The 23,994-nt window shown below is 35.2% G+C and overlaps 2 protein-coding genes across 8 annotated transcripts in view; one reads left to right on the forward strand and one right to left on the reverse strand.

Annotated features, from left to right (window-relative positions):
* KIAA1109 (KIAA1109 ortholog) overlaps window positions 1-22,545 on the reverse strand; it is a 236,275-nt gene extending 213,730 nt beyond the window's left edge. For all 7 annotated transcript variants that reach the window (XM_031943786.1, XM_031943790.1, XM_012551896.3 and 4 more), the window contains exons 1-3: window positions 22,461-22,545; window positions 19,223-19,311; window positions 2,066-2,183 (exon numbers count right to left, since the gene is read on the reverse strand). In XM_031943786.1, the coding sequence (XP_031799646.1) occupies window positions 2,066-2,177 (112 nt within the window). In that variant the 5' untranslated portion in view covers window positions 2,178-2,183; window positions 19,223-19,311; window positions 22,461-22,545. The remainder of the gene's footprint in view (window positions 1-2,065; window positions 2,184-19,222; window positions 19,312-22,460) is intronic.
* LOC116420061 (translation initiation factor IF-2-like) lies at window positions 21,395-23,914 on the forward strand. The gene is made up of 4 exons (XM_031943539.1): window positions 21,395-21,614; window positions 21,983-22,035; window positions 22,187-22,757; window positions 23,117-23,914. The coding sequence occupies exons 1-4, from the start codon at window positions 21,395-21,397 to the stop codon at window positions 23,200-23,202; spliced, it is 930 nt and encodes a 309-aa protein (XP_031799399.1). The 3' UTR covers window positions 23,203-23,914.
* The last annotated feature ends 80 nt before the right edge of the window (window positions 23,915-23,994 follow it).

A 23,994-nucleotide genomic window follows, 5' to 3' on the forward strand; every position in this document is an offset into this window, starting at 1 on the left:
TTCCCTTTCCTTCAAAGATTAGTCAGGAAAGGCAAAAAGCTAAGAGCAAATCGTTCTGAGCAGCCATGGGACAGTGTCCTCTCTCTGACCCTCACTTTCCTTTTTCTTCCTCAGCAGTTTTTACTCTGGCCCATGAGAACAACATGTTTTCCTCCTTCCTTCTGCATGCAACCACACACCTAGATCCCAGGCTCAATTCCAAAGAAGTTCTTCTCAACTAGGCCTTTATCATTAAAAAAAAAAAAAAAACTTCTCATGATATTTAATCAACAGTTTGTATCACAAAATGGATAGAAATAAGAGCAACTTCAGTCTAATTAGAAACTTAACTATATTAAATATAGGTTGCCTTGTACTTGAATCTTTGTGTCTAATTAGCTAATAACCTACTTTTAATGAAATGTCATAAAACAAAACAGTAAAAGTGATATTCTACTATGACTTCTTCAGTGAAAATATAGTTCATAAATATATCTGTGATGTCTTGAAACACAAAGTCACAGAATTTTACAACTGGAGAGGACTTCAGCAAGCATCTGGGCCTGAGGCCAGCAAACTATGACATGTGAACCAAATCTTCCTGCCATTTTTTTTTAATGATGCATAAGCTAAAAACTGTTTTTAGATTTTAATATAAAATTTTACATGATGAAGATTTTTTAAAAAATATTGTTAACATTATTAAATTATGAGTTCCTTAAGAACAAGGTCCATTTTTTTGGCCTTTGTATCACCAGCACTTAGTACAATGCCTGGCAGACAGTAGGTACTTTTAAAATATTTACTGACCAGCAGGGATTTTTCTCCCCATTTCCCACTAACTATATACTGTTTTTGGACATCTTTTGATTTCTCCACCATGCAATTCTTCTCTAGGAAAATTTCATTATCCTGCAAGACTGAATCTGCTTAATCGTCACATCTCCTCAGTACCCTCCCTTTGACTGAAGGATGTCTATTTAAAGAGGAGGCTTTGTAATTTTTCTTCCCATTTCCCACAAGTTACAAGGATTTTAAACATCTTTGGAACTCTTTGCTTCCTTTTTTGTGTTATCTATATTCCATTAGATTGTACATTCCCTGAATGGAGGGAATATCTTTGTTTTAGGGGTTTAATAAATGTCTATTGAATGACTTAAATCATGCTTTAATTTAGACAGTCAGCTAATGAATCACAGGCATTCACAAATGAGAGCCAATGGGTGGTAGGTAGATTGACTTGTCTTTCCCAGAAGCAATAGTGATGCTGATTTGATTATCACTATATTAAATGCTATTTTATTAATAACATTTATGGTTCCTATGATACCACATTTGCATAAAATTATGTTTTTGCAGAACTCATGAGATATTAGCACAAGTATACCAGTACCTATTATAATCTGAAGTATCATAGTACCTATATACATCTATATGTTGTACATATATAGTATTTAATTGCCTTAACCTCATTAAATTAAATGGAGGCCATGAGTAGTATGTTATACATCATAGATAAGCACATAAGTGCATCTACATATACCCAGTATCAATTTTTGACCTAGCCAAGTACTGAATCAGAAAAAAATATTATTTAAATGTCAACTCTATATATTCACTGATCTGGAAGGTTTTATTTCATTATTTTCAGCCCCATGTCTAAATCTGATTTAAATTTTTTTCCCAAACTAGAACACTGTCATAGAAACTGGGTATTTGCCTTATTCTTATTTCTTGCTCTAAATAAACAATCATGAAGAACAAATAAGTGGTGTTCTATAAATTGTACTTGTATATTTAAGTGCTAATTGCATACAAAAAAACTGCTTTCTGGTACTAACAATGTACTTTAGTAGCTTAGCGTAAGAAATAAGATAGGACCTGGTAGAGCTCTCTTCCAATTCTTAGGCACTCCTAGAGTTTTGGTCTTCTCAGAAAAGACATTCTCAAAAGAATTGAAATATATTTCCTCAAGCAATGATTTAGCTAAAAATTTTTTACAGCATCATAATAGATGTGTTTTCCACATTTCTCCGCTTTTAACAACCTACCTAAAACATGGTAAGACAGAATAAGTTTCACTTACCAACAAGAAGCCAAACTACATTGGAGTTATGCTCTGTTAGAAAATCTTCCAATTGAGTGATACTTGGAACAAAGCTATCATTTTTCCTTTGATCCATTGTGAGAATCAGCATCTAAGGCTAAAGGAAGTGAAAGTCTTAAAATTGAGTAATACATAATGACTAAAATTGTCAGTGAAAAAATCATGTAAGAAGAAAATGATAAACAGGTTAAATTGCATGTGATCACATTTTGCTTTTCACAATGAATAAATACCAAATGTAGAGTGAATACTAAAAAGAAAAAAGATATAAACAAATAAAAGATTCTAAATGAAAGAAACTAGACTGTCTAAATAGATAGTATCTCTACTGCTAAATCCCCAAAACAGTCTTAGTTTAAATATAGCCTTAGGCAACTAATGTGTCAACTTCTGCAAAATATTTTCTGTTTAGTCATTAAGACTACTCTCTTACAAAGCCACAAAACAGGATAACAAGTTGGATGACAACTAATAGCATTAAGAAATAGTGATAGAATGCTTAATGGAGTTAATTATTTTAAGCCTAATAAAACTGACCAAAAATAATCAGTTCAACAAACATTTATTAAGTTACTAAGACTACTATGAAAAATACTATGCTAGATGAAACAGAACCGGGAATAAAACAAATCACCAAATTTTGTTAATATTGAGATCTTTGGCCAAAGTGGTATTCTGATATAATTTGAAGCAAAGCACACTTATATGACTTGACATGGATTAGCTAGTTAAACTAGTGGTGAATCAAAATACAGAATTCAAAATTCTTATTTTTAGTATCATTAAGAGGGAGATTATTGTGGTGAGGAAAAAACATTGACTTTGGTGACCAAATTTTGAGTGGAGCTTTGGCTCCATCAGATGATAGATTTGGAACTTTGAACAAGTTACTGAATATATCAAAATATCTATTGAATATCATTTAATCTCTGTTACCTCATCATAAAATGGGGTATATTAACCTTCAGTATCAATCTCCTCTGACTGTGAGGTTTGAAGACAGCAGCAGGAGAAAGAGAAAAAGGAGGAGGAAGAAGAGAAGAAAGAAGGCAAGGAGGAGAAAGAGGAAGAAGAGGAGGAGGGAGAAAAAAGAGGTAGGAAAATTCTTGCACTCCTATATTTTTAGGAAAACTTCTAGGACTTCTCCATCACATATACTGCTTACTTTTAGTTTTAGATATTTATCATATTTTAAAAATCCTTCTGTTCCTATATTTTGTAAGAGTTTTTTTTACAACAATAAATGTGGTACTGTCAAAAGCTTTTTTTCTGCATTTAATTCTCCATAATGGAGTGTGGGATGTTGTTTTTAACATGATTAATTAGGTTGACTATTTTCTCTAAATTAAATATCCTTGTAGCATTGGTATAAACCCAACTTATTCATTAATGATTTTGGCCTGAAGTTCTCATTCACTTCTATATCTTAGTTACCAAGACTAGAAAAGTCTTAACTTTGGGTTAGCTGTATCCAAAGTTTGATAAAATTCTCTTGTGAATACCTCAAGTCCAGTTCCTACCTCCACCCTCCCTCTCCTTTGATCTTCTTTTATAGCTAGTTTTATTTCTTTTATTGAGTTTAGATTAAGATCTTTAGTTAGTATTCTTCTGTTGGATGGAGTAGTATTTATTTTTTAAGATAAACGTCTATTTTTTTGTGTGTTCCAAGTTTTGTTGGCATACACTTGTACACAAGATGTTCTGATAATTCTTTTTCTTCTAGTTTTGCATGAGTACACCTTGTTTATTTTGTTGATTTTCTGATCTCTTCTTTTTAAACCAAATTATGTAAAAGTTTATCAATATTTTTAGTTTTTTCAAAAACAAAGCTAAGGTTTGTGTATAAGTTTTCTGGTCTTTTTGGTTTTTGATTTATGTCTCTTTCCTGATTTTCAAGTCTATCACCTTTCTATCTGGAATTGAATACCATATTTCATCATCATGAGTTCCCTGAAAGTGTGACTACTCAGTTTATCAGAATACCTAAGTCTTTCAAAATTGTTTTTATATTGTTGTTATTGTCTCAATATTAGTTTTGCTATATAAAATGTTCTGATTCTATTTACCTCACTTTGCATCAAATTCACATAAATGACTCTTCCTAGATTTTTTCTGAAACTATTTGTATCATTTCTTATAGCACAATAGTATTTAGTACCTTTTGTTAATTGTTTTTTAAATTCTTGTCCATTATCTGCTCTTTCTCTTTTATTGATGGCAGTATTTAGAAATAACTTCTAAAATATTACTTTGGCTCATTTCAAAAATTTGGAATGTTGTCTTATTGTCATTATTTTCAGTAAAATCTATTGTTTCTATGATTTGTTTTTTGACCCATGCATTCTTTATGATTTATTTTGTTTTCAACTAATTTTTATTCTCGCCTTCAAAGGCCCTTTCATTTATATTTCTGTAGTTGTAAGATTTTGTAAAAGTGCCACGCACAGCTAAGAAACAAGCATATTTCTTTCAATTCCCATTCAATATTCTCTACAGGTCTATTGTACCTAACTTTCTAAATTCTATTCACTTTTTTGTTTCCTTTTTTTTTTTTAAACATTGATCTAAATTTTAGTGGACAAACTAAGGTTCCCCACTATTACTCCCTATTTTTTCTCCCTAATACTCATTTTATTTTTCATTTTAAGAATTTAGATGTTGCCCCATATATGTAGAGAATGTATATCAATTCTTTGTCTATTCAGCAAAATGAAGATTCCCTGTTTATTTTAATTAGTTCTGTTTGCTATTATTTTATCTGAGATTATATTGCTACCTCTGCCTGTTTTACTTTAACTAAAGCATAATGGATTCTGTTCCAGTACTTTATTTTAACCTTGCTTGAAGCTTTTCGTTTAAAGTTTGTTTCTTATAAACAACATATTGTTGGATTCTGGTTCCTAATATAAATTGCTATCTTTTGTTTTACAGGTTAAATTCATCACATTCACATCCACCATTGTGAGTGCTAAATGCATTTCCTTCTATCACTTCTTTTAGTTATTTTCTTCTGTTTCCTGACCCTGCTTTAAGAGTTTCTTTGATTTCTGACTAATCCTTTCCTTAATCCACCCTCTCCTTTTTATTCCCCTTTCCCTCTTGAGTTTTTGTTGGCCAAATGTATTTTGGTGTCCAAGTTATGTGCATGTGTATTCTTTTCTCCTTTGACCAGTTCAAATAAGAATTAGGTTCAAGTGACACTTTCTCCAGCCAGTAGCCTTGTTCCTTGTTATACAGATTTCTACTTGTACTATGTTTATGGGAAATAATTGTCCCTATTCTCTCACCCACTCCTTCTAATATATTCCTCCTATCCTTCCCTTTCCATTCTTCTTTTAAGAACCACTCTCAAGGGGCAGCTAGGTGGCTCAGTGGGTAGCACACCGGCCCTAAAGTCAGGAGAATATGAGTTCAAATTTGTTCTCATACACTTAACACATCCTAGCTATGTGACCCTGGGCAAGTCATTTAACCCCAATTGCTGAAGCCAAAAAAAAAAAAAAAAAAAAAAAAAAAGATCATGCTATTTTATTGGATAAATTACTCTTAGTCATAATCTAGATCTTTTTGCCTTTTGTAGGAACATTTTTCAAGTTCTCCACTGCTCTGAAATGGAACCTACTAAATCTTGTGTAAATCTGAGCCTTAGTATAGCGCCTTAGTATAGACTCTTTTCTGGGTGCTTGTGATGTTTTTGCTTTGGGACTAGGAGCTCTGAATTTGGGCAATATTACTGGGAATTTTCATTTAGGACTTTTTCAGAGGTTATTGCTAGATTCTTTCCATTTCTACTTTGCCATCTGGTTCTAAGAGATAAGGGAAGTTTTCTTTCATGACTTCTTGAAAAAAGATGACGTCACTTTTTGTTAGTTGTGAATTTACAAGTAAAATTCAAAGATTCTTTAATTGTCTTTCCTTTATAGTTTCCAGGTCAGCTGTTTTTGCTATTTGTTTAAATTGATTATTAAAATTCTGATATCTTATGGGATTATTAGCTTCTATTTGGTCAATTCTATATCTTCCTGGGTAAAATTTCTTATCTTTTGTTTCAAGCTGCTAGATCTTTTTTCATAGATTTCTTTCATGCTCTCATTTCCTTTAGAAAACATTCTTTGTTGTAAGAGATGGCTCTTTGAGAGGGCTAATGGAAATGCAGGTGGTAATGCAAGCAAAGTATAAACAAGAAATATATATATATATATATATATATATTTTTTTTTTAAAAGAACAGTGGATAAGAGAGCCCTAAGCTTGGACTCTAGCAGACCTGTGGCATGACTAGGCATAGCACTCCTTCTGGACGGAACTTGCCTCATTCAGAAAATAAGGAATTTAATCAAGCGAAGCAATTCTCTTCCAGATCTTTAAACATTCTATTGTTAAAGGACTGTACAGAACTAGAGAAATTTAAAATCTAAATTCTTAAAATTAAACAATTAAACAACTAAATTTAAAAATTAAACAATAAAAAACATTTTCTAAATATTTTTTAAGTCAATTAAATTAAAATTTAAAAATATTCTAGATATTTTAAAATATTATAACTGGTAATAGTCAGTAGACTGGGAAAAAAAAAAAAAAAAAAAAAAAAAAACAAGAACATTACCACAAACTTAAATACTTCCCAAATATACAGAATTTTTATGTGTTCTCATTGTACAGATTAAGGTTGTCTTCATTAAGAGCATTAATAGGAAACAAGGAGGCTTTTATAAGCAATGTAAGAGGGAACAAGGAGGCTTTTGCAAGTAATTGATAACAATGGATCACATCTTTACTATTCCACAAATGACTTGTAGAAGTAAAGATAACAAGATCCCATTGTACTTATTTGTTGATTATGAAAAAGCATTTGATTTAGTAGAACAAAACACCTACATTAAGAGTCTCTTCCAATAAGAAGTCTCATATCTATATAACAGCGAAACTATTCAAGATTCCTTGAAAGATATAACAAAATAAATGGATCTTTCAACCACACTCTATGCATCAACTTTAGGGCAGGCATAAAACAAGAAGATTTATGTTTCCCAAGGTGTTCACCACTATAAGAGATATATAAAATCCAGCACAGAATGGTTAAGATCCTTTAGATTCTCTCCTTGGTTGCACCTGGTCTTGGAATGAGGCAGTATAGTATATCTCCTAGAAGGTATCTAAAATCACTAATGAGTTCAGTTTGACCCATAACAAAGGAAACATCACATAGATGAAAATGTCAATTGATCTGAGACAAAACATAAAATAACAAGTTAGGCCCATGGCTGAACAGGAAGAAGTGATTAAGTCAGGTTAGCTTCAGGAACAAGTGTATCTAACTGTCAACATTCTTTTCCTCCACTTTCACACCTCCACTCAGTTCTCAAACTTTGCAACTGGTTTTTACTGTTCTCTTCAAGATTAACAATGAATTATAAATTACTCATTAAGATGGCCTTATTTAAGTCCTCATCCTCCACAACTTCTTTTCAAGATCTGATACCGCTGAGCTTCTCCCCTTTTACCTCCATCCCCAACCTACCTCCTCACAAGACTTTCTTGATGTTGCCTCATTTTGATTCTTTTCTTCCTCATCTGGCCATTACTTCTCAGTCCCCTTTGCCAGGTTTTACCTTTATTATTCTTTGGCCTCATAGAGTCTCTGTCCTGGGTTCTCTTGTCTTCTTTTTCTACACTCTCTCTCAGTAATTTCATCCATCTCCAGGGATTCAGACATCACCCTCCAAAACAATCCTCTTGACAGCAACCTCCTATTCTTATCCATAGATCCTCACTCCTCATATCCATCCACCACAGAGCTCTCTGCGGGTCTCTTTGTAATACTCATCTTTAGCTATTAGGAGACAGTGCTATCCACATCTTGCTGCTATCTAGCAAAATCAGTAAAATGTTAATAATGGAAAGATGGGATGCTGCTTTATAGGAAACGTGGGGTCAATAAAAGAACTTTGAAACTTCCTGAAAGCAATCCAGCTCACTTCCATTTGCATGCTCCCACTGATTTACAGACTGACAGACAAGCTTTACAAGGTAACCATTCAAATGTAAATTGAATCTGGGTCAATAATATTCTTGATTCACTTGATTCTTTCCAGTGTAGACAGACAAACCAACTCCTTTTAAGTAACTAGAGATCTCTTCAGGGGCTCTGAAATGTCTTTGGGCCTTGGCAATCAACACAATGGCAGACCCAAACAAGAGTCCATTAGAAAATCCCACTAACCTTAGGTAACTCCAACTCAGTATGGGCTCTGCATTAAATCTCATCACAGTGGCAAATATTCTTTTATGGCTCACCTGTCTATTAGCAAAGGTTCACTGACCAGATTATTTCTGCTATTTACAGCTTCTAAAGAATTCTGAATGATTTCTGTGTATACTGCTTGCTATACATAACATGCGATGGTATACTGATAGAAAAGAGCAAATATAGGACATTTACAAAATAATTACATAGTGAATAGTACCCAATATATAAATGGGCAAAGAACAACAGATTTCAAAGAAGAAATTAATAATAGCCACCATTAAAAAAAGTTATAATTAGAAAAGTATAACTTTATAGTTCTATTTCCAACCTACCAAAAATAAAATTTTTTTTTGCCATTAAACTGGGAAAAATAACGAGGAAAATGGCAATGCTCTAAAGGGCCTATGGGAAAACGGATACATTAAGGCACTGCAGGAGCTATGAAATGTTCTAGTCACTTTGGAAAACAATTTAGAATCATGTCCTGAAAGTTACTAAACTATAACCATATGACTAAGCCATACTATATACTAGGCTTTGCCCCAAAGAAATCAAAAATATTTTTGACTTTTTACAGTAGACAAAAATTGGAAGGTGACGATCTGTTTGTACATCAAGCTCCAACATTATTGTCTCTAGGATAAAACATAACTCTTCTGATTGGCATTTCCAGCTCTTCACAATCTAGTTCTGACTTAACATTCTTACTTCATTTTTTGACATTTCCTTCCCCCACTTTATGTTTAGCCAAACTGGCCTCCAACCTTTGCAATAGCTGTCCGTCATGCCTAGAAAACATTCTCTCCTCACTTTCAATACAAAGAATCCCTTTTTTTCTTCTAGAGTGCGCAAATATCACCTGCATAAAACTTTCCTGATTGACTCAAATGCTTATGTTCTTCTTACCAAACTTCCATGTATTCTGTGTATATTTTTATATGTACTGCTTTTCTCTTCATTTGGAATGTAAACTCCTTTAGAGTGAGGCCATCTAGCAAAGTGCTTGGCACATGTACTTGTTCCCTAATTGAATTAGATTTCCTCCTCAAATTATCTTGCATTTACTTATTTGTAGACAGATTGGATAGCCCCTCCCCCCTCCCCCAATATGCCCTTAAAGGCAGGAACTTGTTCAATTTTTTAAATTTATCACTCCTCATTCCAAGTACATTTTCTTGCACATATTGGGTGCTAAATTAGTAATTAATTGGAGAAGAGAGGTAAAAGAAGGGGTAAACACTAAACTTTCTAACACAAGAAACTGATTAAAATGTTTATATCAACAATAAAAATTGATGAAACATAGAGAAGTACAGTTTTGGACAGGCTGTGTTTGAGGTGCTGAAGGACTTACAAAAAAAGGAAATGTATTGTTGGCAGGTATGGGAAAATCTGCAGTTTAGAAAAGGTCAGAACTGCAGATAAAAATATTTCTGGTTATTGCCCTTACTGAAACTTTAAAAATGAAATGGGATTTCATTACATTAGCAACATTTTAAATATTCAAATATGACTTTACAACTTTTAATATTTAGGTGCTTTATACCAGAAAAAAAAAAAAGTGGTCTAAAAATAATCAAAAAGCATCTAATGAAGGCCTATGTTGTCAGGTCCTAAAGATACAAAAATAATAATAATAATAATAATAATGAAAAATAAGATAATCCCTGACCTCATGGGTTTACATATATTCTACTGCCTAATAAAAACATAGCAATAAAGATAAATTCTAGCATTTCTGGAAATCTATAAATTTGTGTCTACATGAGGAGAGATACTGAGATATTTGAGGTTAAAAAACATTGAGCATGTTTGGTTCAGACCTCCAAAAAAGGGGAAAGGATTTATTTGTACAAAAATATTTATAGCAGTTCCTTTTGTGGTGTTAAGAACCGGAAATCAAAGGGATGCTCATACTGGAGAATGGCTAAATAAGCTGTAGTATATGACTGTAGTAGATTATTATTGTGTTCTAAGAAATGACAAGCAAGATTTAAGAAAAACCTCTAGTAACCAGAATCAGGAGAAGGTTGTATACAGCAGCAACAACATTGTTTGATGAAGAACTATGAATGACTTAGCTATTCTCAGCAAAACAATGATCCAAGAACTAATGAATATCTCCAGAGAAAGAACTGAAGTGAAATGAATACAGACCGACATACTATTTTTCACTTTTTTCATTTTATTTTTGAGTCTTCTTGTACAAATATGGAAATGTTTTACATAACTGCACATGCATAATCTATATCTGCTTACCCTCTTGTATAGATTATGCAGATATAGGTACAGCATATGGAACTTAAAACTTTAAATAAAAATGTTAAAAGGTGAAAAAAAAACCAAGGAGTTAAAACTTAAGTTTGCTAGTTGCTTACAACCATATAAGCGCCTGGTTAAAAGCTCAATGATTAGGAACAATTTCATTTTCTCAAAGAACCAACTGAGAACAAAGAAGGTGGTTGGTGCCTATTACACTGACAGTGAAGGGATTTATTACATAGGATTATTTGTTAAAGCTCAAAAAACATTACTGTAGTTATCTGAAGTCATTCTTTGTATCTGTTTCCCAGCATTTAAACCAATGTGTGGCAAACAGCAGGCATTAATAAATACCAAGTGATTGGCTGATCACCTCTATCCCTAGCTAAGTTAGTACAAGCTAAGGAAGAACAGTTTTGGACATGCTGAGTTTGAGGTACTCGATGGACATACAAAAGAAGATGGATTCTTGGCAGATGTGGGTAAATCTGCATCTTTAAAAAGGTCAAAACTAGAGATAAAGATTATTTCTTATGAGTTATTGCTCTTATTGAAACTTTAAAGTAAAATGAAATGGGATTTCAATATATTATTAATATTTTAGAGATTCATATATGACTTAACAACTTTTAATGTTTAGGTCCTCTGTACCAGAAAAAAAAAAAAGATGTCTAAAAATAATCAATCAACAAGCATTTAATGATTAATTATTAATTATGTGCCAGTCCCTGAAGATAACAATTTTTTAAAAATTAAAAATAAGATGGTCCCTGCCCTCCTGGACTCATATATATTCTCCTCCCTGATCAAAGCATAGCAATAAAGGCTACAGTTACACAAGATATCTTCTTGTACAACTTTTTTCCCCTCTATCTTCCCTCATATTTTTATGATGTTATCTTTTATATTTAGATCATAAATCCCAACATGGAATTTAGTGTAATATGTGGTATAAGATAAGATGATGAACCAAGCCTAATTTCTTCCAAACTGGTTTTCCCAGCAACTTTTATTAAACAAGTAGACTTTATTCCAGCTGTTGTTAATATGAATTTATTAAAACAAAGGTTACTATGATTATTGCTTACCTTTTTAATACAAAATAGTTTTGAAAATTTTTGCTTTATTTTACAAAACAGAAATGATTTCATTATACAGAGGCCATAATTGTAGTGATAAAAGAGAAAAATTAACATATCCTTAATAAAGTTTTATTTAATGGGATGATACCTTTAGAAAATAAAATCTCTTCCTCACATGATCAGAATCTGATTCTTACTCATAAAAATAACTAAAAATCATAAGGAAGGAGAAATAAAAACTCATTTCAATATGGCTTATCTAAAAAGAAAAGGCCAAAAAGCAGCATAACCAAATGAGATTTTCTAGAAAACCTGGTCATCCTGAAAATTGATTGCGTATCTCATCTGGGGAAAAAGGGGAATCTCTGGGGCATGCAACAAAATTTTTTTTTTAAATCTAACTATTTAAAAAAAAAAAAAAGATTAAAGATGTCAACCCTTCCTCAGGAGAAAAGCCAAACTAGAGCTGGAGAGATAACTTAATAAATAGATTAATCTCTAGAAAAATTTGTAAAACATATAAGTATTAATATTAATTTTGAATTTTTAAAGCATAATGTGAAATCTATCTGGGATTAATTACATTAATTTTGAACTTTCAAAGCATAATGTAGATAGTTCCTAATAATTTATACCTTCAAATACACCTAAATTATAAACATAGTAACAATTTCAGAATGTAAATTCAAAAACTGTTATTTTTTTTAATCTGAACAAAGATACCTCAGAGTTTAAATTTAAACTCCAAGACTCCATCAGAGTCCTACTTTGACACGAAATGCCCATGATTCTGATAAATCATCATGTCTCTCTGGATCTTAATCTGGATCATACCTGGCTTAATCAACTCAAGACAATAAATATTTATTAAGCATGTATTATATGTGCCAAGCACTGAGTATATATATATGGGAAGAATGGCAAAAAAACAATCCCTGACTTCAAATAGCTCACATTGTAAAAGATTCAGCTGCAAACAAGGAGGTAAGCCAGGTAAAATGCAGACAGAAGAGAGTAGTAATGTCACAATCCTTGGCAAAACTATAAAACAGACCAATTTTAGAAGTAAAAGATCCGATTTTGTGACTACAAATCAGTTGTACTTTCTATTAAAATAAGATTAGATTTGTTTTAACAAATCCTTACTTCTAAGTCTTCAAGGCATCCAGAAATTTCATTATGGCAAGTATTTGGAAAATAATCAGAAATAACACCAATTTCATCTTTAAAACACCATTATAAAGAAGGGCTATGTACGACAAAGCTTCCACGACACTACATAGCTTATAGTATGCTTTGTTATCATCAAAGTATGACATGCCTTACAACTTTCTTTCATGTCTTCTTATGTCTAACAATTCTAAACTTATTTAAAGACTAAAATTAAACAATTATTTAAAGTAACATCAAAAATAAGCCTCCTCTCTCCCTTAGTCCCCCCAGCAAATGAGTTAATATTTGGAAAAGCATTAGCAGACACTATAAAAACTCATTCTCTCCCTTCCCAAATCATTAGGCTTTCTCTAATATTATCAACAAAACCCAGCAGAAGAATATAGGAAAAAGGAATTCTATTCAAAATAACCACAGAATGTATAAAATATCTAGAAATCTAAACACACATAGAACATATATAAGAACTATTCTACCAAAATGAAGAAAGGCAGGATTAATTTATTAAGCACTTAGTATGTATCAGGCACTATGTAAGCACTTTATAAATATCCCATTTGGTCCTCACAACTCTAGGAGGTATGATTACCATTATGATTACCTTTTTATAATTAAGGAAACTGAGGCAGACAAAGGTTAAGACACTTGCCTAAAGTCATACAACTAAGTGCCTGAAGCAGAATTTGAACTGAGCTATTCCTGATTCTAGGACCAGCGTTCAGGACCTAAGTGGGTACAAATGAATTCCTTATAACTGGGCCATGCTGAGAGCCAGCATTAAAAAAATTATAATTCTACCTAAATTAATTTACATATTCAGTGCCATACCAATCAAACTACCTATAGATTATTCTATAGACCCCCCCCCAAAAAAAAAATTCACTTAGAGAAAGGTAAGGCCAAAAATCTCAAGGAAAATCATGGGGGGAAAAATTGATCAGTGGAATAGATTAGAAGCAAAACCCAGAATCAAATGGATATAGCAACAAAAACTCTACTAGTAGATAAAGACTATTTGGGAAAAAAAAACAAAACCTCTTGGAAAAATGTTAAACAGTCTGGTAAAAATCAGATATAGAGCGAAAGTTCTTAAATGTTACTATGTTCTGGACTCCTTTAGAAATCTAGTGAAATCTATGAAACTCTCTTCAAAATGGTTTTAAATAACTAAAGGAAATGCAAATTTTGGTGAAAATGAACATGTAATTTTTTCCCTTCCATTCCCAAGTTCCCAGAGAGACCCTTATAGATCATGGACTTAAAGTTGAGAACCTCTGATTTAGACCAATATCTTATACCATAACTGCAATAAACTCCAAATGGACATATGATCGAGATGTAAAAGGCTACAACACCAACAAAATGGGAGGAAGTAAACTGAAAAATTTCACAACCATAAATACAGGAAGAGTTGTTTACTAAACAAGAAAAAGAAAAGCTGACAGGAGAAAAATTGGACACCTAGGAATACAATAAAATTAGAAAGTTTTTACACAAATAAATCACTGCAATTAGAATTAGGAAGGAATACTTCAAGAGATACAAAAGGAGATGGACATTTTCAGAAACAGCTATGCATAAGTTTGTCTTACTTGTTTATAAGGGAGAGCAGCCTTTATTTTCTAAGTCAGTCAACATGCATTTATTTATCATATATGCTAGGTGCTGTGCTGGATTTTAAAGATACAAGAAAAGTTTAAAAATATTATCTTTGCTCTCAAGAAGCTCACAAAAGTACCTAGGTGCACACAAAATCTAGAGAGTAGAAAGTAACCTCTGAGAGAAGCATCTTGTTCTGACAAGATAAAACATTCAAGAGCCATTCAAAATTAAGACCATATTACTTCTAAAGGTAGTTAAGTACACCATCAATACAGATCTTAAAAAAAGAATGAAAAGGCTTTCCTAAAATAGTGTTCTGACAAAGTCAGCAATCAGATGAACTGGTGTTAGGGAAGACATTGCTCCAGTCCAGCGGGGATGGCAAGGAACAGTGTTCCTCAATCACTTCAATTTCTTTTTTCTGGCCAAGTCAAGTTAACAAATTTATTAATGCCTATTATGTATTAGACACTAGGCTAAGTACTGGGAAGAGACAAAGAAAGGTCCTCCATTCTCAAGGAATTCACAGTTATTAATAGGAGACAACATGCAATCAAGTATGTACAAGTAAGATATGTACAAGGTAACTTGAGAATGGTCTCAGAGGGAAGTCATTAGATTAAAGAGCACTGGGAAAGGCCTCTTACAGAATTTGGAACTTCAACTGAGACTTGAAGGAAACGAGGAGAACTAGGGCACCGAAACAAGGAAAGCATTCTAGGCAAGGGGGACAGCCAAGAAAAATGCCCCGAGGTGGGAGATAAAACTTCATGTGCAAGGAAAAGTCAAGAGGTCAGTGTCCCTGGACTACAGAATATATGACAGGATAGGGAAAGAGAGTTAGGTATAAGAAGCCTAGAAAAGTAGGAATGGGCCAAATTACAAATAGCTTTTAAAGACAAACAGAGGATTTGAAGTTACAAAGAGCCACTGGAGTTTACTAATTAGGGAGATGACACCGTCAGGACTTCAGGAAGATCACTTAGACAGCTGATAATTAAAGGACAAGAGACCTAAGACAAGAAGACTCAGCAGTAAACATTGCCAACAGTCCAAGTAGGAAGTAGGAGGGCCTGCACCAATTACTGGGCAGTATTGAGGTGAGAAGGGAGTGAATTAGAGAGATGTTTCAAGGTAAGAATTATAGCATTTGACAACTAATTAGATACAGAGAGCAAGAAACTGAGGAGTCAAGAATGAACCTGGGTGACCATAAAGAAGGTGGCGTCCTCTGCAGTAATAGGAAAGTTAGAGAAGGGAAGGCTTAGGGACAAAGAAAATGCGTTCAGTTTGGAGCACAATGAGTCTAAGATTTCTATGGGGTATCCAGTTAGAAATATCTAGCAGGTAGTTGGACACATAAGACTTACAACTGAACAAAAAGATCTGAGAGGAAAACTGAATCCCATGGGAGCTAATGAGATCACCAAGCATAATAATACAGAGAAAACAAAAGAAGACCTCCTCTACAACCTCCTTCCCATGATGCAGCTGAGTGTGCCTCTCTCTTTTTTTCAATTCTGGAATCATGAACTCTGGTCCTACATCTGCTGCTACTGTTTCTGAAGGTGCTGATCCATTCCCTATGACCCCATTCCCACACCCCCAGTAATATTCTGGACAAATATCCTTGTCCATGGTCACCATTCCCTTATGAGTGTTTTTTCTACCATTAGAATGCAAATTTCATGAAAAATTTATACAAAATAGCTAATAACAACAATATTGCAAAATGTAAGGACAAACAATTTCAAAAGTTTTAGAAATATCACCAATAACCAACCACAATTCCAGAGGACTCATAATGAAACATGTTAGTGAGGGAAGCTCTTAAAGGTAGACACACTTTTTCTTTGCCAGGTCAATGCTAGAATTGGTTTTGCTTGACCATATATGTCTATAAGAAGGTCTATTTTTCTTCTTTTTTCCCTCAAGGAAGAGAGAAGGAAAACAGGAAATAAAAAAGGTGGATTTTAATTCGCTGAAAAGAAAAATTAATTTGAAAAAGAGAATCAGAATTCCTTGAAAACAAGAATTGACTTTTATTTTATATTTGTTCCCCATGCTTACTCAGCAATTGGTGCCTAATTTAACTTCATGAAACACTTTTTCTTTCTTTCAAATATCTGTTGTTCAGGAAATTCCAAGATCATACATAGATAATTAAATTTTAATGTAGTCTAGTATTTAGATTAGTACATTTCTAATTTTCATTCTTCTCTTCTAGCATTAAATAATTTAAAAATGCTCACCAGGCTCCAATTTCTGATCTTTCTATTAATGAGATGAGACACTTTATTCATTTTCAACCTCTTTCATTTGTATTTTAGTGTATAGAAGGACTGAGACATTTTGGTTTATTTGCCCTGCAAAATATTTTATCACCTTCATTTATATATCACATATTAAAATCTATAAATACTCTTATATTAATTTTATTTCATCTTTTCTCTTATGAAAATATTATTATAATATCATTTTTGGTTACCTAAAAGTTTGGAATATACTTTTAAAATTAATTATCACAACTATGACTTATTAACTAAAAATTCAAATATTCCTTAATGGCATTTGAGAAATGTACAAAGCTTTTTTCTGGAGATATTCATTAGTCTTTGGATCATTGTTTTGCTGAGAATAGCTAAGTCATCCACAGTTCTTCACCAAACAGTATTGCTGCTGCTGTATACAACCTTCTCCTGGTTCTGTTTATTTCAGGTTTTTCTTAAATCTGAAACATAACTATCTTACATATAAGATTTACAACTAATTACCCTTATACATCTGTCAATGCCAATAGTATCTCATACCTCCTTAACAACCATGCTTATTTGAAGACTATATACCAAACCAGTGGTTCTCAAACTTTTGTTTTCAGTATCTTTATCCTATTAAAAATTATTGAGGATCTCTCCAAAGCGTTTTTGTTTATCTGGATTATATTTATAGACAATTACCATATTGGAAATAAAAACTATTTTTGAATTTGTAGACCCTCTAAAAGGGTTTCAGAGATCCCCAGGATTCTCTAGACCAGTGGTCCTCAAACTTTTGTTCTCAATATCTTTTATCTTATTAAAAATGATTGAGGAAAAAGATCATAAAGAAGGGAAAGGGATCTGTATGTGCACAAATATTTGTGGCAACCCTCTTTGTAAGTGGCCAGAAACTAGAAGCTGAGTAGATGCCCATCAATTGGAGAATGGCTGAATAAACTGTGGTATATGAATATTATGGAATATTATTGTTCAGTAAGAAATGACCAACAGGATGATTTCAGAAAGGCCTGGAGAGACTTACATGAACTGATGCTGAATGAAACAAGCAAGGCCAAGAGATCATTATATACTTCAACAACAATACTATATGATGATCAATTCTGATGGACCTAGCCATTTTCAGCAATGAGATGAACCAAACCAATTCCAATGGAGCAGTAATGAACTGAACCAGCTACACCCAGCAAAAGAACTCTGAGAGATGACTAAGAACCATTACATTGAATTCCCAATCCCTATATTTTTGCCTGCCGGCATTTTGGATTTCCTAACCAGGCTAATTATACAATATTTCAGAGTCCGATTCTTTTTATACAGCAAAATAACGATATGGTCATGTATACTTATTTTGTATTTAATTTATACTTTAATATATTTAACATCTACTGGTCATCCTGCCATCTAGGGGAGGGGATGGGGGAAAGGAGGGGAAAAATTCGAACAAAAGGTTTGGCAATTGTCAATGCTATAAAATTACCCATGCATATAACTTGTAAATAAAAAGCTATTTTAAAAAATAAAATAAAATAAATAAATTAAAGATAAAAAAAAAAAGATTGAGAATCTGTCCAAAGAGTTTTTGTTTATGTCGTTTATAGTTATAGATATTGGATCACATTAAAAATAAAAACTAATTATGAATTTGTAGACTCTCTGAAAGGATTTCAGAGATTCCCAGGATGCTCTGGACCAGACTTTTGAGAACCACTGCTCTAGACCATACTTTGAGAACCACTGTACCAAACCAAAGGATCTGTGATGAAAAATGCTATCCACTTCCAGTGAGGAAACCAACAAATTCTGAATACAGACTGAACCATACTTCTTTTCTTTTCTTTTCTTTTCTTTTCTTTTTGGTCTGAGCTTTCCTTTACAATATGGGTAATATTTTGGGATTTTGGGGGGAATATTTGGGAAATGTTTTGCAATGACTTCACATGTATGAGAGATACCAAATTGTGCTCTGGAATTGTAATCAGTAATTGCACTGAGCAAAGTTCCCAAATTGTCTTTAAATACTGTCATTATTGGTAACTATTGTTTGTATAAAGGTCAAAGGTCAAGGAATGAGAAAAAAATTATTTTCTTTCACATCTATTATTTTTTTTTAAATTCATAGATGAAATGCTAAGGAATAAAGAGAAAGTTAGAAAGAACATTCATAGGTTAGACAGAGCATTAACACTGAACATCAGACCAGTCCATTTCACCTTTCTACTAATATAGACTTAACAAGGCCAAATATAGACTTAAAAAGGCCAAAAAATATAGACTTAACAAGTGCCAAAAGGTGGATCAAGTGTCATTAGGTCAATGGTTGAACAAAATGAGCTCAAGGTCTTCATTTTATTGTTATCTAATTAAAACTGGCTCAAGATGGACTGCAAAAGCATAAAGAAATTATAAATTCACAGGGTTGTCCACTTCCTTTAGGAGAACTTTAACTGAGAATGAGATGAAAGAGCATTAAAAAAAAAAAAAAAATTACCCAAGTTGTTTCAAAGTCAGCAGTGTTCTAATCTCTTCCTTCTCCTTTTCTTCTCAGGGCATTTTTATAAGAGTTTCATCTTTATTGGCCTGAAAAGGAGAACTGAATTTTAATCAGTCATGTAAGGTATTATTACTTTTAAATTTTCTTATATTTTCAAATGAAGTAAGTAAATCTGAATAAAGCAGAATTGATGGGATGGTGGGAAATCATGTATCATGTATGCTCATCTGATTGACATATCAATTGGTCTCCAAAATGGAAATTTCCCTCTATGTTATGGCTAGCATAAAACTAGACTATCTCAAACTATAGCCATTAAAGGAGCTTGGAAACTAAGATTTGCTTTTATCTTTGCTTAATTTCTTTTATTTGCCCACTTTGGAATTACATGTTAAAGGGAGTGTTATTCTGACTTTTACAAACACCCATACACATCCAACACATATAGATAATAACTACTTCAACATAACTGGTTTATTTTTAGTTGTATGTGTTTTATTTTATACATTTAAAAACATGAATCTAAGAAGAGATCTATAGCTATGAGACGACTAAAGAAATCTGTGATACAAAAAAGTTAAGAACCCCTATGTTAAGGCTATCATTTGGATCTAGATTGCTTTGTGAAATGCTGAATCAACAACATGAAGCAAATCTCAACCCAACAAATTTCTTCCACAAAGGAAATTTACAAAAACTTAAGGTTTTTAATAAACAAATCCCCCTAGGCTCCCAGGTCACAATGTCAAAACAAGCCAAAACAACTTCCACTATTCTCCAGAAGGAAATAAATATTCAACTTCCTTTAACACCAAATGTTGACCTTTTAAGATAATCACTTCACCTCCTCCTACAAGTATTACCAATTCAGAATTTAAAGCATATCAAAAAATGAAGGTTAGGATACAATCTAGAGAAAAGGCTCTTGAAAGATTGATTCTCTGGATTATTCTACCACATCAAACACATACTGTGTTTATCCCAAGTAAAAAACTGTCAATAATATGGACTACTTCCTGGAAGTGATTTGGCTGATGAAAACACTGATAACTTATAGCCTCAATGTGGTACAGTGGAAAAACACTGAATTCAGAATCTGACAAGATGGGTACAAATACTAGGTCTGATCCTAAAGTCAGGATGAACTGAGTTTTAAATCCAGTCTCATATACTGAGTAACTGTGTGACTACTCTAAGCATGTTACTTAACTTCAGTGTACCTCAGTTTCCTCATCTGCAAAATGGTGATACTAAAAAACTCTAACCTTAAAGGACTGTTGTGAGGATTGAATGAAGTAATATTCCTAAGTATGTGGCACAGTGCCTGACTTCTCTGCAAGTGAATAAAGAACAGGACTAAATCAAAGCTGTCAAACTCACTGCAGCAAAGTAAAACAAAACTCTTAAGGGAAGGGGAAAACTAAACTAAAAGGTAAATGAGAAATGTTTAACAATAGCAATAACAAAAAAATTAAAATACAACAACGATAATATTAATTTGTGGGTTTCTTAATAAATGACATAAGCACATAGTGACATTTCTATTCAAGTGTGACACCAATGGTCTAGCTAATCTCAATCCTGACTATAAGAGCATTGCCCTATTAATCTTATTACCCTCTCCTATGGGACCCATCTTCAGGGGCACAGCACAGCAGCAAAGAATTGGAAGCAAATTAGATGCTCAATGATTGGGGCACAATTACCCAAGGTGTGGTACATGACAGCAACATTAAGAAATGGAATATGACTGTGCTGCAAGAATTGATGACTGTGATGAAGACAACAGACTGAAGTCAGCAGAGACAAGAAAACAATCTACATTAATGAGGACACACCAAAAATCAAAGTGAGAGCTGCAAACTTAGGGAACAAGCATGGCTCCAAAAAAAAGGTATGAGAAGATGTCCCTGGCCCTCTGCAGAGAGGGAGGTCCATAAAGGTGGCACCAAGCATATTTTTTCAGATTTTTTTTTTTAATGTCTTGATCAATTACATGGATTTTTTCCCCTTTTTTCTCTGGAAAAAAAAAAAGCCTCTTTGTTCTATTGGATGGCTCTCTGAGAGGGGAAGGATACAGTAATGTAAAAAACAATAGACGTCACTAAAAACTTATTTTTAAGAGAAGGCAGCGGATGCAAAAGTAGTATCTGGAGTCAGGAGAAGCTAATGACAAGCTGGGCCCCAACCCTCCATCTGGATCTGGAAAGTACCTGGGCCACAGGACAAAGCTGCACCAACAAAGGGAAGAACACTTCTACTAGAAGCTGTGTCAGGGAACAGATGCAAACCAGGCCTGCCCCCAAACCCCCAAGACCACTGACCCATCACAGAGAGAGAAGCAACTTCCGCTCCAGCCCTCAGGCTGTCCCCAACTTAAGGCCCATTGGTGAGGGCAAGAGTCCGGGAAGGCAGAATGAGTCCGAGTCAGGGTTGCCTTCAGGAAGGGGCTTGCTACTACTATCCTCACCCAGGGCGTATGATGAGGACACAGAATAAAGGGAGAGGGAAAGAAGCAAAGAGTGACAGAGAGATGAAGATGAAGACAGAGAAACAGAAACAGAGACAGAGACAAAGTGGCAAGTTATCCCAAGAGTTACATTGTAGCGGGATCTCCCCCAGGAGATCTCCAGGAAGTAGGTTCTGGTCCCCGACTCACTGGAGCTATCAAATGACACATTAATCATGATTACAATAATCCTCATGAGAATGGCTTGAAGATTCGCCTGCGTTAAACCTATCATCCCCATTTTACAGACAGGGAAGCTGAGGCTCCCGAACTGACACAGGAGCTGCCAGGCAGCACTAAGGTGAAGCGGGCCAGGTGTGCCCCGCGAGTTCCCTGGTAATCACGGGCTATCCCAGCTCTCGGCCCCAGAAAGCGCAAAATAAATATTGCTCCCTCTACCCATTCATTCGTATAGGACTCCATAAAGGTCCAGAGCGCCGGCTTCCACTTAGCCGGGTGCTGGGGCCCGGGGCCCGGGGCCTACCCCCTTCCCACGCGCACGCGCACCCTGCCCGGGGCTGAGACGCCCCCTCCCTTCACGCGCTCGAGTGCGCGCACGCTTCCTCCCCCGCCCCCAGGCCTCGGGGACACCTCCCCACTCCGGCCTTGACGCTCGGATACTGAGAGCAAACAGAAGCTCCCAGTCCGTCTCGGCCCGGCGCTCGTGGGCTGTCAGGGGATTCGGCCAGGCTGAGTCGCTGACAGAGCCCGGCCCGGTTCCCTCACCTGGGTGTGCGTGTGCCCGTCGCCGCCTCTCTCCCGGCACGGCACGGGCCGAGCCCCGTCGCCCCCTCCTGGTCCCGCCCGGGGCCGCCACCGACAGCGCGGGGGCGGGCGGAGGAGGCCAGGATGACGGCGACCACGGCAGCCCGGTGGAGGTAGACGGAGAGGCGGGGCCTGCCTCCGCGGCGGCCGCGTCAACGACTGCGACGCGGGAAGGCCACGCCCCTCGACCTGCGCGCTCGCTAAGAGCGGAGCCTGCGTCTGGTGTGGGGGCGGAGCCTGTCCAAGAGAAGAGGCGGGGTTAGTTAGGGGCGGGACCAGGGTGGTGGAGAGGCAGGGCCTGCGTCTGGTGCAGGGCGGAGGAAGCGGGGCGGGGAAAGGGCGCGGTCGAGCTGTCCCAGGGTGAGAAAAGGACGAGTAACCTGCTTCAGAGCCTCCTCTGTTAAAAAAGCGCGCGAGGTTAGAGGGGTTCTCCAGCTCGTAGTCCCTGTAAATCCCCTCAGGGCAGGACTACCCCGGGAGGCAGGAAAGTTCCATTCCCTCTTCTGATACTGACTAGCAGGTAACCTCCCAGAGTTCGCCAGTCATCGAACATTTATTAAGCGCTTCCTAGGTGCCAAACGCAACTCCATTGTGAATTTCAAACTATTTTATCCTAGTCTGTGAAGGGCTATCCGCAGATAGCCATTGGATGAACTTTGGGATTCTTCGCCTCAAAGAAAACTGCTTTTCCACGAATAGGTGATGCTTTGTAAACAGCTGTATTAGTTGAAAGAGCTCATCAAAGCCATATCTAAGGGGAGAGAGAAAATGACTTACCCACTTAAAAGGATGAGAATCAACGGACTAACAAGGAGCAGGGAAACAGTTTTGTAGGGTGCAGATGCTCCTGAATGGACTAGTAACTTTGGTGCCTGCCAAAGTTACTCTCTAAACACCTGAATTTTCTTCCTTCTGTGTTCCCAAAAGAACACGCCCACTCTTTACCATAATTTTGAAATGCAATTTGGGGAGATTGTCTAGGTTTATATATGTATTATGCATTTCATTATGCATGTGTTTTCTTTATTGTATTTGCTTATATCATTGTTTCTTTTGCCTTAATAAGTAAATGGTTATGTTAAAAATCCAAAAGCACCATTATTAAAAGGAACTAGTTGTGTATTTGGAAAACATACTCACTAGGGGCTCAAGAGCTAGAGAGGTAAGTGAGAAGTATATGTCTGGGACCCTAAGAGCATTTGAATGTAACCAGGTGTTGGTGGTAGCTGATATCTGGGAACGTGGGCTAGCTGGTGTGAGAGCAAGACGGAGGAGTAAGCCATACCGAGAAAGAAGTAGGGATATTTCACATGCCTAAGCGATCTATATTAGGGTATACGCCCTACACAGTGTGGGTATATCCCACTGGGTGTTTAGACCCCACTTGTATCACAGGTAAAGTATTACATTGTGGGAAGGGGCTTAGTATTAGAAGATATACTTCATGTGTTGCATAACAAAAACAGCATTTACTAAAATGGTGTAATAAGTAGCA

Source organism: Sarcophilus harrisii, chromosome 6 (genome assembly GCF_902635505.1).
Source record: "Sarcophilus harrisii chromosome 6, mSarHar1.11, whole genome shotgun sequence".
Classification (NCBI taxonomy): domain Eukaryota; kingdom Metazoa; phylum Chordata; class Mammalia; order Dasyuromorphia; family Dasyuridae; genus Sarcophilus; species Sarcophilus harrisii.